This window comes from Neomonachus schauinslandi, chromosome 15, assembly GCF_002201575.2.
Source record: "Neomonachus schauinslandi chromosome 15, ASM220157v2, whole genome shotgun sequence".
Taxonomy (NCBI): domain Eukaryota; kingdom Metazoa; phylum Chordata; class Mammalia; order Carnivora; family Phocidae; genus Neomonachus; species Neomonachus schauinslandi.
This window is the reverse complement of record NC_058417.1, coordinates 37,073,840-37,088,422: the sequence shown is the minus strand read 5'-3', so window position 1 is coordinate 37,088,422 and position 14,583 is coordinate 37,073,840. Positions and strand designations below refer to the sequence as shown.

General features: G+C 39.7%; 1 protein-coding gene across 1 annotated transcript in view; it reads left to right on the top strand.

Moving 5' to 3' along the window:
* Positions 1-14,583, top strand: part of NPEPPS (aminopeptidase puromycin sensitive) — a 99,180-nt gene that overhangs the window by 78,080 nt on the left and 6,517 nt on the right. Inside the window, exons 14-19 of the mRNA XM_021704551.2 lie at positions 467-530; positions 2,828-2,967; positions 4,896-5,030; positions 6,600-6,819; positions 10,922-11,064; positions 11,508-11,564. Coding sequence (XP_021560226.1) covers positions 467-530; positions 2,828-2,967; positions 4,896-5,030; positions 6,600-6,819; positions 10,922-11,064; positions 11,508-11,564 — 759 coding nt within the window. The remainder of the gene's footprint in view (positions 1-466; positions 531-2,827; positions 2,968-4,895; positions 5,031-6,599; positions 6,820-10,921; positions 11,065-11,507; positions 11,565-14,583) is intronic.

Sequence of the window (14,583 nt, the reverse complement as noted above, 5' to 3'; positions counted from 1 at the left end):
TCTGTCATGTGTATTGGTCTTTTTCATGTTTATTGGTCATTCTAAAAATTTGAATTCCTAACATGCTAATCTGAGGTTGCCACTTTCTAGAAGTGGAAGAGTCTGGAGATATAACCTCCCTCTATAAAGATAAAAACAGCTTGCTGTAGTATTATTTATCGTTATATATCCTTGAGAAAATGGTAAACTTTAAAGTTCTTGTCTGCATGTATATCCCTTCATTACATAGAACATGGCCTTTTATTTAAAGTATTGTTATTTTGAGGCCTAAATGAGAAGCAATGCCTTTTCTCCCATTCTGTCTATCATCATCTTCATCACTATTGCACTTCGGGTTCTCACGAGTCACTTGGTCACTTGGCCATACTAGTTTCACCTTCTACTTTGTCACAGAAGTGTTGCCCCCTCCAAAAAAAAAAAAAAAAGTGTGAATACTACTATTTTAGCTTTTGTTTTCCTTCTTTAGGTAGAAGATGACAGATTATTGAGGTTGTCCCAGAGGAAGTTCTGTGCCAGTGGACCATATGTTGGTAAGCAAGTGGCTATAAGTGGGAGCTGATAAATGAATTTGGATACCATATGAGTAGTGTTCCAATTAATAGGAAATAATTATTTGTAATGTAATACTTTTAATAGAATTAAATAAAAACAAGGAAATGGTAATAAAATACAAATCTAGGAAATTAAAAAAGGAGATTCATGAGGTATCTGTAGTGTTTTGATATTCTTTGATTTTTGAAATTCCATGTCGTTATTGGAAGCCATAAGAAATGAATTAGGATAGGAACACCCAAGAAGTAATGCTTTAGCCTTCATCCCTCAAAGAAGCCTTGGTGCACATTTGTGTGGGTAGCTAATTTTTTTTTTTTTTTAATTATTGGGCATACTAAGTAAGTAAACAAGTAAATAAATAAAGCCCAGTGATTATTTAGCATTATTATGTACCAGTTACCGTGCTAATCAGTATAATTGATCCTTATTTTATAGTCTCAGCAGCCCCATTTGGTAGATAGTATTTCCTTTTTACAAATGAGGGAGCTGAGGCATAGCTGGGTTAGTTAAGTTGCCCAAGGTCACCTATCTAATGAGTTAAAGAGTAGGAATTCAAACAAAATAGTTGGATTACATGAGTTTATACCTTTAACCACCACTCAACTCTGGTTTTTCAAATATTTCTACAGGTCATTGATTCTTTTGCTCAGGAAATTAAAAGTGTTTCTCTGCACCTTTCTCACTTCCTTTATTTTTTTTTTTAAGATTTTATTTATTTATTTGACAGAGAGAGAGAGATTCTTATTAATTGCAACTTTAAACTGCACTGTCATTGTAATGAGATGTTAACTTGGATGATGTGTTGTCATTGTAAATATACAGCTATAATCAAGTGAGATCAGACATATAATAATAAGTGTGTCACTGAAATGTGAAATTCCTATAACTGGTGTTGGAAAACCATTTCACAAAAAATAACAGTTGGTAAAGATTATCCTGTACTCTGTACCATTCATGAGTAGGCAGACAGGCAGGCAGGGAGAGGGAGAAGCAGGCTCCCTGCTGAACAGGGAGCCCAATGCGGGGCTCGATCCCAGGACCCTGGGATCATGACCTGAGCGGAAGGCAGACGCTTAACCGACTGTGCCACCCAGGGAAGGTGTATATCAGAATCACCAATACCTTTTCATGCTCCGCCCTCCAAAATATGGTACACCCTATTAGGGTTAAGAGGTACAGCCTTCCATCCTTAACCTTCCTTAGCATTTAGAATTACTCTTTAGATAACTGTGGCTGACAAGTCAGATGACAGGTTTATTATCCAAAATAAATCCCAAAGTGTTACAGTTTCTGTTTCCTGCCTCATACCAGTCTGCATGGTAGGACTGACAGGTTTTGCAGTTTTTTCAAATACTCCGTGACCAGTATAGGCAGTATTAAAACCTGAACTATCCCAGCATTAGGAGAAAATTCTGATTTGTGCTTTAGGCTAATAGCATAAAGCTATATAACTTATTAATAGTTAGATTAATGCATTGGGCAGTGACTCTCTTCTGTTTGGTATCTTAATTCAAAGTCTGTTCTGCTGATACCTAAAGACAGTATGTTATCTGCCTTACAAAAGTTTGGACTTCTAGCTATAACTTTTTAGTGATGGAATCCATCAGCTCCGGGAAGTATCATGTCTATCACAGAAATAAAAATCAACCCTTCAGTGTTGCAGTAGTATATATACCTGTTGAGGACTGCACCTTAGAATGTTTTTAAATGCTATGTGAAAGCTTTCACCTACTTGAAATTTCTTTTAACAGTAAAATCATTACTGTCTCGGGACGCCTGGGTGGCTCAGTCGGTTAAGCGTCTGCCTTCAGCTCAGGTCATGATCCCAGGGTCCTGGGATCGAGTCCCGCATCGGGCTCCCTGCTCCGTGGGGAGCCTGCTTCTCCCTCTGCCTCTGCCTCTCTCTCTCTATCTCTCATGAATAAATAAATAAAATCTTTAAAAAAAAAAAAAAAAAAAAAATCATTACTGTCTCTATGGCTCTGTAAAGGGAAAACGACAAATTAAAATCACTGTATTTGTGATACTACAACTGAATAAACTGTTCTCCTTTTTTAAGCCATTGTGATTTTGTTAAAAAAAATCCTCTCTTCCTTTGTACTAGTATTATTCAGGTTATGGAAGAATTTATGTACCATTGAAAATGAGCTGTTGGCTTAACAGTTAGACTCAAGCTCATGTGTAGGACACCTGTCCTCTCTCTCCGCCTTACCCTCTATTTCTTCCAGTGACAAATTATTTTTCAAGTTTCCTATTCTTTCTTCTCTTGCTTAAGGAGAAGACTGTCCCCAGTGGATGGTTCCTATCACAATCTCTACTAGCGAAGATCCCAACCATGCCAAACTGAAAATTCTGATGGACAAGCCAGAGATGAATGTGGTTTTGAAAAATGTCAAACCAGACCAGTGGGTAAAGGTAAGTCTAGAAATGGCCTGGCCTTTTTTTTTTTTTTTTTTTTAAAGATTTTATTTATTTATTTGACAGAGAGAGACACAGCGACAGAGGGAACACAAGCAGAGGGAGTGGGGGAGGGAGAAGCAGGCTTCCCGCGGAGCAGGGAGCCCGATGCGGGGCTCGATCCCAGGACCCTGTGATCATGACCTGAGACGAAGGCAGACGCTTAACGAATGAGCCACCCAGGCGCCCCTGGCCTGGCCATTTTTACCTGACCGAAATTAATTGATTTCTCTCACTCCCTTTATGCACTTTATGGCTGGCTCTAAATTCTGCCTTAGTTTAGACTAGGACTTGCAAAGACAAAAGCATTACTAAACTTTCCTGTGTGAAATTGAGGGCCAGTTTTTCAATTAATATGGTCTAGATATCTTCCCTTATGTCAATTAAGGAAGTGGTAGATAAGCAGATATTAAAGGATAGGATCAAAGGGGAAAAAATAGTAGATTATGTATAAAGTCACATTAACTTTAGATTTGTAGTCTTGCAACTTCAAACTGCATTGTCATTGTAATGAGATGTTAACTTGGATGATGTGTTGTCATTGTAAATATACAGCTATAATCAAGTGAGCTCAGACATATAAGTCTGTGCCACTGAAATGTGAAATTCCTATAACTGGTGTTGGAAAACCATTTCACAAAAAATAACAGTTGGTCAAGATGATTTTTCATTATCCTGTATTCTGTACCATTCATAATGAAAGTATCTACTACACTTTTCTCCCAGCTATAGGTTCCTAATAGGAATTATACATTGTCTCAGACTTCTGTGCTTTTCTGAAAAAAAAAATTTCTCCCTTTGTTTTAATACATATTTTTAAAATATACTTAGTGGAATACTATATTACCATTTGAAATTAATCGGGAAGATTATGTAGCCATATGAAATTTTTCTTATAAATGAGAAAAACATGTACGCAGTGATTGTAATTGAGTAAATAAAGGTATTATTACTGCAGTAAAAGTTAAAGGGACCAATAAAACAGCAGTTGTATTATTGTGAGGTGATTTTAAAAAATACTTATATATAAATAGTAAAATATTTATATCTTATGCTATTATTTTACCTTTAAAGCATTTGATATATAAGTATTATCAAAAATATTTTTGGGGTGCCTGGGTGGCTCGGTTGGTTGGGTGTCTGCCTTTGGCTCAGGTAGGGATCCCAGGGTCCTGGTCTCAAGCCCCGCCTCAGGCTCGCTGCTCGGCGGGGAGTCTGCTTCTCCCTCTCCCTCTGCCTGCTGCTCTGCCTATCTCTCTGTCTCTCTGTCTCTCTGTCAAATAAATAAATAAAATCTTTTTAAAAAAAATTTTTTTTGCCTGTTGGTAAATAGCCTATAGAGAATAATGACAGTCTGTGATTACCTCACTCCACAAATCACATGAAATTACCTTTTAAGTCCACATAATTCTTTAAAATCTAGGATCTGAGCATTGTTGTTCTGTTGAGACTCTGGCTGAATAGATGAGTGTAAAGGCTTATCTTCAGAGATTCCACTGTCCATACGCTCTTATATATAGTAAGTATTTTCTGTAAACTTAAAACTGTCCACTGAGAGTAGATAGAAACTGGCCCCTGTGACTCTCTCCCTCCCTACCATCAAGCTCAGTTTGGAGCCTGACGTGGGGCTCAATCTCCCGACCCTGAGATCATAACCTGAGCTGAAATCAGGAATCAGACACTTAACCGACTGAGCCACCCAGGCACCCCGACAGCCGATTTCTGTCTTTGTGTATTGTTTCATTTTCATCCCTGCCTGTATATCTGAGCTTTGTTGTTTTCGCTCAGATAAACGAAAACCAGAACAACTTTCACACCTGCTCAAGATGCTTTAAAAAAACAAAGGCAGCTGTTTAATTAATAATGCCCTTTGGGTGTCTTTTCAGTTAAACCTGGGAACAGTTGGATTTTATCGGACACAGTACAGCTCAGCCATGCTGGAAAGTTTATTACCAGGCATTCGTGACCTCTCTCTGCCCCCTGTGGATCGACTTGGATTACAGAATGACCTCTTCTCCTTGGTGAGCCTCTCTCAAGTAGTATGATGGATTTTGTTGATTAAAGGATTTTGTTTTTCCTGGAGTGTCCACCTGAAACAATTAGAAGAATATGGTTCTTCCTGAAGGTTGAACACCTTTTGGGACTAGAGCAAATGAATAATTATTAATTAACAGGACAAGATCGAACCTTTTTAATTTATCATAAACAAATCCCATCCCACTACTCCTAAGCCAGGTTTTGCAACTAAAACTGCCCTTTGTAAGGCAGAAATTCTTTTCAGTACAAATAAGATAGGTATGAGCCTTGAAGAAATTTCCCTACTGATGTGTTTTTTTAAATAATTAATTCAGGGGCACCTGGGTGGCTCAGTCGGTTAAGCGGCTGCCTTCGGCTCAGGTCATAATCCCAGGGTCCTGGGATCGAGCCCCGCATCGGACTCCCTGTTCAGCAGAGAGCCTGCTTCTCCCTTTCCCTCTGCCTGCCGCTCTGCCTACTTGTGCTATCTCTCTGTCAAATAAATAAATTTTTAAAAATCTTTAAAAAAAAAAATTTTTTTTTAATAATTAATTCAGAGTGATTTATCTTTTTCTAAAATAGTGATTATACTTTGCTGGAAACATCTAGAATTTTTTAACATTCCATTGGTACTCAAATAATAATAGCCCATTAGCTTTAGAATTATGTTATATTTGGCTTTGTTCCAGAAAGGATTTAAATCAGCAATTAGTAGTATTATCTTTATGACTCCAACATAGGTTAGATAATTTCCAGATGTCTGTGATAAAATTATCAGATTCCTCCTAGTGTTCCTTTAAATTGGACTTGAAATTTTCCCTCCCCTCTGCAGTAACTGGTTTTGGATTCCTCCTTTGTATAAACACAGATTAGCATTGATGCACAAAACCTCACATCTGCTGATCTCATTGCTGAGAGAGACCTGTCCCAGGAGAGTGGTGTGTTTGTGCAGTGGGCTGCTGTAACAGAAGTTCTTTTTCCTAGCTCTGTTAGTTAATTCTGAAAGTATTCTGAATTTCTAGTGCCTTCCAGTTTGCTTTCTTTTAGAAATGAGTAGAGGACAGGCTGAAGTTGACACAGTTTGCAGGTCCAGTTTTGAAACAGCCTCTGTCAAAAACCAAAGCCCTAACTATTTTTGCATCTTTTCTGAAAGTATGGGAATTTTTAAAATAAAAACAAAGCCACGGCCCCAGACACTGGATAGAAATAGGAAGTTATTTTCTTTCTTTCTTTTCCATTGTAGTTGACACACAATGTTACATTAGCTTCAGGTGTACAACATAGTGATTCCACACGTCTCTACATCATGCTGTGCTCACCACAAGTGTAGCCACCTTCTGTCACCAAACACTGCTTTTTTACTTGGCTCTTTTATAAATAGCAAAAAAGTTAATAAGGAATGTTGTCATGATAGATTTTTATTCTAATAATCTCCTGAATTTATATAGTCTCATTTCCTTTAAACCAGAGACATGACTAACTAGCAGTAGATAATGCTGAAAATGCATGCTTATGTTTTTTTGTTTTAGTTTTTGTTTGAAGACTAGATTAATTTATGTTTTTTCCTATCCCAGGCTCGAGCTGGAATCATTAGCACTGTAGAGGTTCTAAAAGTCATGGAGGCTTTTGTGAATGAGCCCAATTATACTGTATGGAGCGACCTGAGCTGTAACCTGGGGATTCTCTCAACTCTCTTGTCCCACACAGACTTCTATGAGGAAATCCAGGAGTTTGTGAAAGATGTCTTTTCACCTATAGGGGAGAGACTGGGCTGGGACCCCAAACCTGGAGAAGGTAATGGATGTACTGAATGGGGAAGGAATTGATGAGAAATTGATCCTTTTTTACTTAGCTGTGGTTAACAGTATCAGTAGCGTCTTTGTATCTGCTGGATGTTGCTATGTATTCAGCTCACCAGAAATTAAATGTTAGGTCTTTTAAGTTTACTGGTGAAATTACATGGGTCACAACATAAAAACAGTGGTGGTTATGTGTATTCACTGCTAAATATGATTTGTAAACAAAGCAAATGGTGGAAATAGAAATCTTTTACAGAGTTCCAAAGGCCCATCTATAATCAAGAATAGCTAAAGGGCGGGGGGTGCCTGGGTGGCTCAGTCGTTAAGCATCTGCCTTCGGCTCAGGTCATGATCCCAGGGTCCTGGGATCGAGCCCCGCATCGGGCTCCTTGCTCTGCGGGAAGCCTGCTTCTCCCTCTCCCACTCCCCCTGCTTGTGTTCCCTCTCTCGCTGTGTCTCTCTCTGTCAAATAAATAAATAAAATCTTAAAAAAAAAAAAAAAAAGAGGAATAGCTAAAGGGAATTTTGGATTATTTTATTTATTATTACCCTAAACACCAGGCACCTTATATGTACAACTTGTAAAGATACTGAGAGATAGTACCTGAATTAATGAAGTTATTTACTTTCTCCATGTGTTCTCTCCTCTGATTATTTCTGTAATCATATATTTACTCTTTTGCTGTCCTGTAAATGTTGGGGATGGTGATCTTAAGGCTTTATATATAATTATTTTCTACCATCTGCAAATAACTAAAGATGGTATTTCCTCCCGAGCAGTCTTGATCTGGGATGGGGTCTTCTGCAATAAGAACAACAGTAACAATTACCTAGAGTTCTGTGTTTTCCCTTCATTGATTCAACAAATATTTATGTACCTAGTAAATACCAGGTTTTATCCTGGGAGCTTTCACAGTAGTGAAGAAAGCATTGACCTTTGTGACTTGCATTCTAGTGGGAGACACAGCAAACCGTTAAATGTGTGATATTTTAGGTGGCAGTGGGCATCATGAAGAAAAATACAGTTAGGTGAGGTAGACAAAGAGGAGGAAGCTGGTAGCTCATAGAGAGTGGCCAGAGCAGCCGTCCCTCGGGATGAGATGATACGTGAGCATGAGCAGAGAGCTGGGAGGCTGTCTAGAGGGAAATGGTCCAGAGAGGGAGCAACCAGTGCAGAAGGCCTGCGGCAGGAGCTAGTACATTTTGGACTTTCACTGTTAGTGGTATGAGAAACGAATTTGAGAGTTGAAGCAGAAAACCATGACTGGTTGTATTCAGCTGTGTGAAAACCAGACTGGAGTCGGGAGGTGAGAGAAAGGAGCAGGGAGACAAGTTACAAAGCTGTTTCAGTAGTCCAGTTGAGGCGCTGGCTACAGCTCACACTTGTAGGTGGTAAATTCTGTGGATGTTTTGAAGATAGAACTGAACCTATTTGGTGGTGGACTGGCTGCAGTGGAGTAAAAGGAGCCCCCACCTTCGGGCCTGAAGGAGTGAAGTTGCCATCTACAGGAGTGGGGAATGCTGCCATAGAAGCAGGCTGGGCGCAGAGGCAATCAGGAGTTGGGTTTTGGACTTGGGAAATGGGAGGTCCTTTTAGACATCCTGGTGGAGAGTATCATGCCTAGAGGTCTAGGCGGAATAAATCCATTTAGTGTGTAGGTGGTATTTATAGCCATGAGACTGGATGAGATCACGCAGGGCCTGATGTAGGTGCAGAGAAGAAAGGTCTGAGGACTAGGTCCTAGGCGAGGCTAGGATTTGGAGATTGGGTGGAAGAGGAGCAATCAGCTGGGGAGACTGACTGACCAGTGAGGTGGGAGAGTCAGGAGGGAGGAGATGTCCGGGAAGGAGAGTTATCCACATGACAAATGCAGCTCTGAGTCAAGCAAGATAAAGGAGAATTGAGGATTACACTGGCAGATTTTGTGGAGTGTTGGAGACCAGTTTTGGGTTCTCCGGACTAGGAGTAGGGGAAAAGGAGACAGCACACTTAGACAACTTTTTAAAGGAGTTTTGCTGAAAGGGGGGTAGACTGGAGTAGAGGCATTTTTTTAATCAAGTGGGAGATTTTATAACGTTTTTGTGCTGATGACAATGATGAATGAGTAATAGAAAAATTCATGATGTGAAAGAGAGGGGAGTAGTAGCTGAGCAATGGCCCAGTGATGGAGAGGAGTCGGGGTCCAGGGGAGGAGTTGGCTTTAGACAGGAGCACGGATCCCAGAAACAAGACAGGAGAGGGTATATGAAGACAGATACAGGCAAATTAGTGGATGTTGTCCTTCTTTTTCATGGTGAAAATATGTAAAACTTTTTGGGCTCAAACACAGCTTTGTGAAATAGGGAGAATGTCTTTAGCTTTCTAGTTTTATAGATGGAAGAGTCAAACAGCAAAATAACAAAACATTGTCTTGCATCACATAGCAAGTCAGTACCAGAGCCAGAATTATAAATTGGTTCTTCACTAATGTCCTCTTGTGTTATCTGTTGATCTCCTGTGGTTTTCTTAAACTTACTTTTTACCGAGTTATGATTTAAATGTAGCAAGGTGCACATAAATTTAAATGTTACAGTTCAGTGACTATTGACAAATGCATACACCTAAGGAGGTTGCCTTGGGGCCCCGTCCCGGTCAGTCCCTGCCACTCAGGTGCCCCCTACCCGTCCCATGCAGGCAAACACTGTTCTGCCTTCTTTCAGCCTAGATTAATATTACGTCTTCTAGAACTTTATGTAAATGGAATCCTAATATATATTCTCTTCTTATATCTGGCTTCTCTCGCTCAGTATAATGCTTAAGATACATCCAGTGTGTTCGTTCCTTTTTATTGCTTAGTGGTATTCATTGTATGAATATACCATGACTTATCTGTCCATTTTGGTATTGCAGTCCGTCGTTGCTGGTGTTAACTTTTTTTTTTTTGAGATATAATCAGTATATCATAAAATGGACCTTTTTAAAGTATACAACTCAGTCTTTTTTAGTTTGTTCACAAGGTTGCACAACTATCACCACTATCTAATCCCAGAACAATTTCTTTAGCCTCAAAAGAAACTGCATACCCATTGGCAGTCACTCCCCATTCCCTGGCAACCCTCGTCCCTGGCAACCACTAATCTGCTTTCTGTCTCTATGGATTTGCCTACTCTGGGCATTTCATATCCGTGGGCTCATGCCCCATATAGCCTTTCATGTCTCGCATTTTTCACTTAGCAGAATGTTTCCAAGGTACATCCATTTTGCATTGTATATCAATACTGCATTCCTTTTACAGCTGAGTAATACTCTATTGTATGGGCATACCACATTTTGTATATTCATCACTTGATGGATGTTTGGATGGTTTCTACTTGACAGTTGTGAATACTGCTATGAACATGTGTGTACAAGTTTTTGTGTGGACAAAATGCTTTCATTTCCCTTGGGTATATACCTAAGAGTAGAATTGCTGGATCATATGGTAACTCTGTGTTTAACCTCTTTAGGAATTGCCAGGTTGTTTTTCAAAGTGGCCACAACATTTTACACTCCCACCAGCAATGTATGAGGGTTCTAATTTCTCCATGCTTGTTATTATCTTTTTCAGTCATCCTAGTGGGTGTAAAGTGGCATCTCATTGTGGTTTTGATTTGCATTTCCCTAATGACCAATGTTGATGTGCTTATTGCGCATTTACACATCTTTGGAGTAAATAGATCCAGCAGAGGTTGATTTTTAAATCTAAGATTTCAATTTATTATACACAGCGTACTGGTTCTGTATGTGACCTTTCCCTGAATCTTGGGTCAAAACTGCAAGATCTAAGCCTGTTCCTTTCACATATAATCCTTAGCAGTGAACATTTAATAAATTCAGATCAATGGCATTTATAGACCAAGTCAACGAATTTATTTGTCTATCTAGTCTGTTTAGCACTTCATTTCACTCTTACGATTTGAATAATGTAAATCAGGTGTTCTCTCAAGTACTAAGGTAATTGATTGTGTTTGTTCAAGATGGTAGACATAGTATGACACAATTTATAAGATAGCCAGGTGGCATATTTGTGAAAACAGGATTTTTAAGCAGTTTCGTGTCTCTTTTATTTCTTAATCAGGTCATCTAGATGCACTCCTGAGGGGCTTGGTTCTGGGCAAACTAGGAAAAGCAGGACATAAGGCAACGTTAGAAGAAGCCCGTCGTCGGTTTAAGGACCATGTAGAAGGGAAGCAGATTCTCTCCGCTGATCTAAGGAGTCCTGTAGGTTTTCATGATAAATAACCTTGATTTCTAAGCGACTGCATCATGTGTGTAGTATGGAATGTATTTAATGGTAACCAAAAATGACCTAAGTACTGACCCACAAATCATGTCTGACTCTGATTTAATACGTGCCATTTAGGTGGTTTGTAGCCAACTTCTTTGTTTAAAGTTTCTCAGACCACACTCTGGTGCTGAAAGGTGATCATCAGTGCACCTTTCCCTGAGAGAGCTGGTGTGAGCTGCTGTTACTACATGCTATCTACCTTGCTGGTGTTCAATGTGGGCTCTAAGCTCTTTGCCACAATTTGTAATGTAACATCCACACACAGCTGTTCATAAGTGTTTTTGACTCGCTTTATGTCTTTTCTTAACATTGGACTATTTGGAACAAGATAGATTTACTCATATGCCTTCTTTTTTGGTCCTGTATTCTCTTGTAGGTCTATCTGACTGTTTTGAAGCATGGTGATGGCACTACCTTAGACATTATGCTAAAAGTGAGTAAATTTGGAAAGGGCTCCCATTTTCTGCTGTTGAACTTGAATTGACACAGAGATTATGAACTTTAGGTGGTTAAAAGTCTGGGCAAAAGAAATACATGCAGGGCGCCTGGGTGGCTCAGTTGGTTAAGCGACTGCCTTCGGCTCAGGTCATGATCCTGGAGTCCCGGGATCGAGTCCCGCATCGGGCTCCCTGCTCAGCAGGGAGCCTGCTTCTCCCTCTGACCCTCCCCCATCTCATGCTCTCTCTCTCTATCTCATTCTCTCTCTCAAATAAATAAATAAAAAATCTTTAAAAAAAAAAAAAAAAGAAATACATGCAGATACGCATATCGCAGACAGGCAAATACTAAGAAACTATGGGAGGGGCGCCTGGGTGGCTCAGTTGGTTAAGCGTCTTACTCTTGATTTCGGCTCAGGTCATGATCTCAGGGTCATTAGATGGAGCTCCATGTTGGGCTCTGCACTCGGCAGGGAGTCTGCTTAGGATTCTCTCTCCCTCAGCGCCACCCCCCCCCCCATTCTCTCTTTCTCTCTCTCAAAAAGAAAAGAAACTATGGGAGAAATATATAATGTCTTCTTCATGTATACTACCAATACGATGCCAAAAGTCATCTAATTTCTTCACTTCTTTTTTTTATTCGTAAGTTTATGCATCTTAAATCTAAAAATTGAAATGTTCATTTTGATTAACATGTCAAGTTCTTAAAATTCTTCCCTTCAGTGTAAACTTACTAGGGTACTTCCCATTTTAAAGAAAACGTTTGTGTCTGTGCTTAGAAAGAGGATAGATGGGGGCGCCTGGGTGGCTCAGTCGGTTAAGCGTCTGCCTTCGGCTCAGGTCATGATCCCAGGGTCCTGGGATCGAGCCCCACATCAGGCTCCCTGCTCCGCGGGAAGCTTGCTTCTCCCTCTCCCTCTGCCTGCTGCTCTGCCTGCTTGTGCGCTCTCTCTCTGTCAAGTAGATAGATAGATAGATAGATAGATAGATAGATAGATAGATCGATCTTTAAAAAATGGGGGGGATAGGGGTGCCTGGGTGGCTCAGATGGTTGAGCGTCTGCCTTCGGCTCAGGTCATGATCCCAGAGTCCTGGGATCGAGTCCCGCATCGGGCTCCCTGCTCCGCGGGAAGTCTGCTTCTCCCTCTGCCTCTTTCTCTCTCTCTGTGTCTCTCATGAATAAATAAATAAAATCTTTAAAAAAAAAAATAAATAAATAAAAAAATAAAAATAAAAAATGGGGGGGATAGATGATCAGGTGTCTCAAGGGTTTGAGCTATGCCAGTGCCCTTTATGAATGGACAGGAAATTACGTGACCTGCCTGCATTGCCTCCATAGTTTTCCCAGGGTAGTTGGCATGTAATTAAACTCTAATACTAATACTGTGGGACAAGCGCTGTCTCCAGTCCCTGTCCATGTAGTTATCAATCTAAGAAATAACTTGACTATTCTGGTTGCATTGCAGATGGAGGGAGCTGAATCTATTACCATCAAATGAAATGCGCAAAATGTGCCTAAATCAAATCTGTAAAGCCCATTCATTTAAAGACCTGCACTTAGGGGGGGAACAAACAAAACAGGAATGGGATGTACTTTATTACTTCCATCTTTAATGGATTAAGAACACTTTCCTGATCTCAAGTGGATCAGAATTGCAAATCTAATTTCTAGTATTTAGTTTTAAACAAATCCTGTTTAAATGATTAGAATAGTTTGAAAAATACAAACTTGAAGAAACTCAAAATGTGCCGCTTTAACTACTGATCTTATACAAGAGTTTCCTTCTAATAATATAAAAATTATACTTTGGGTTTACCTTTCAATTAAATGACATTGAGGTCCCTTCTCATTCTTAGTATTCTGTGAATCTGTGCACTATAAATCATGTCTTTGCAGATGAAATCAGGTATTTGTGGATTTTGTCTTTTCCATAAAAGTATGGAACAAAATAGGGGTTCTAGAATTCTCGTGACAGATAACTTAGACATTTTCATGTCCTGTCATACTTCAAAGAACTTACGCTAGTACTAGTATGTATATTTAATAAGTGTTTGCATCTGTTAACGCAAGGGAGCTGACTTAATTCTGCTTTACTATAGGAAGAGCTCTAATGAAGGCCAAATTAGGTTTCTTCAAGAAACCAGTTGATGGGAGATGAGGAGGATTGTTTTCTGTTGGTAATTTAGGAATAATGAGACAGGATAAAAAAATACGTATATATCTTTTTTTCAAAGTGTATTTGGAATGTGGTGTTATGGTGCCATCTAGTGGTCTAGTGTAACAGGTTCTCCCTGGGGAAAACAATGCTTCCTGAAAGCCAGTGTTCAGTCAGGCCTTGAGTATTGGTGCTGAAAAGGACCGTAGAAATTATCTGTCCACCCCGCTCATTTTACAGATGAGGAAACTGAGATCCAGAGAGGTTAAGGACTTAGTCAAGATCACACAGCTAGTTAGAGGCAAAACAGACTAGAACCCAGGTCTTCCTGACTTCCTATTTATTTCACCACACTGCTGCTCAAAAGAGTCCAAAGGAAAGGAAGAGGAAACTGGGACCTGTGATGGGGTCTACAGACACTGGTCAGTATAGAATCTTCAGTGGGAGAGAAGATCAACAGTCTATAGATTAAGTTGTCTTGGAGAGGCATCTCATAAGCCCTTGTAATTCTAATTTTTTACATGTATAATAATGCTTTGCTTCTGATGATTAAAAAAAGACTTGGGGGCGCCTGGGTGGCTCAGTTGGTTAAGCGACTGCCTTCGGCTCAGGTCATGATCCTGGAGTCCCGGGATCGAGTCCCGCATCGGGCTCCCTGCTCGGCAGGGAGTCTGCTTCTCCCTCTGACCCTCCTCCCTCTCATGCTATCTGTCTCTCATTCTCTCTCTCTCAAATAAATAAATAAAATCTTAAAAAAAAAAAAAAAGACTTGGTATATTTACTATGGAAGATTTAGAGACTATAAAAGTATAAAGAAAATAAAACTTACCTGTAATTTAAAAATTTTTTAAAGGTCACA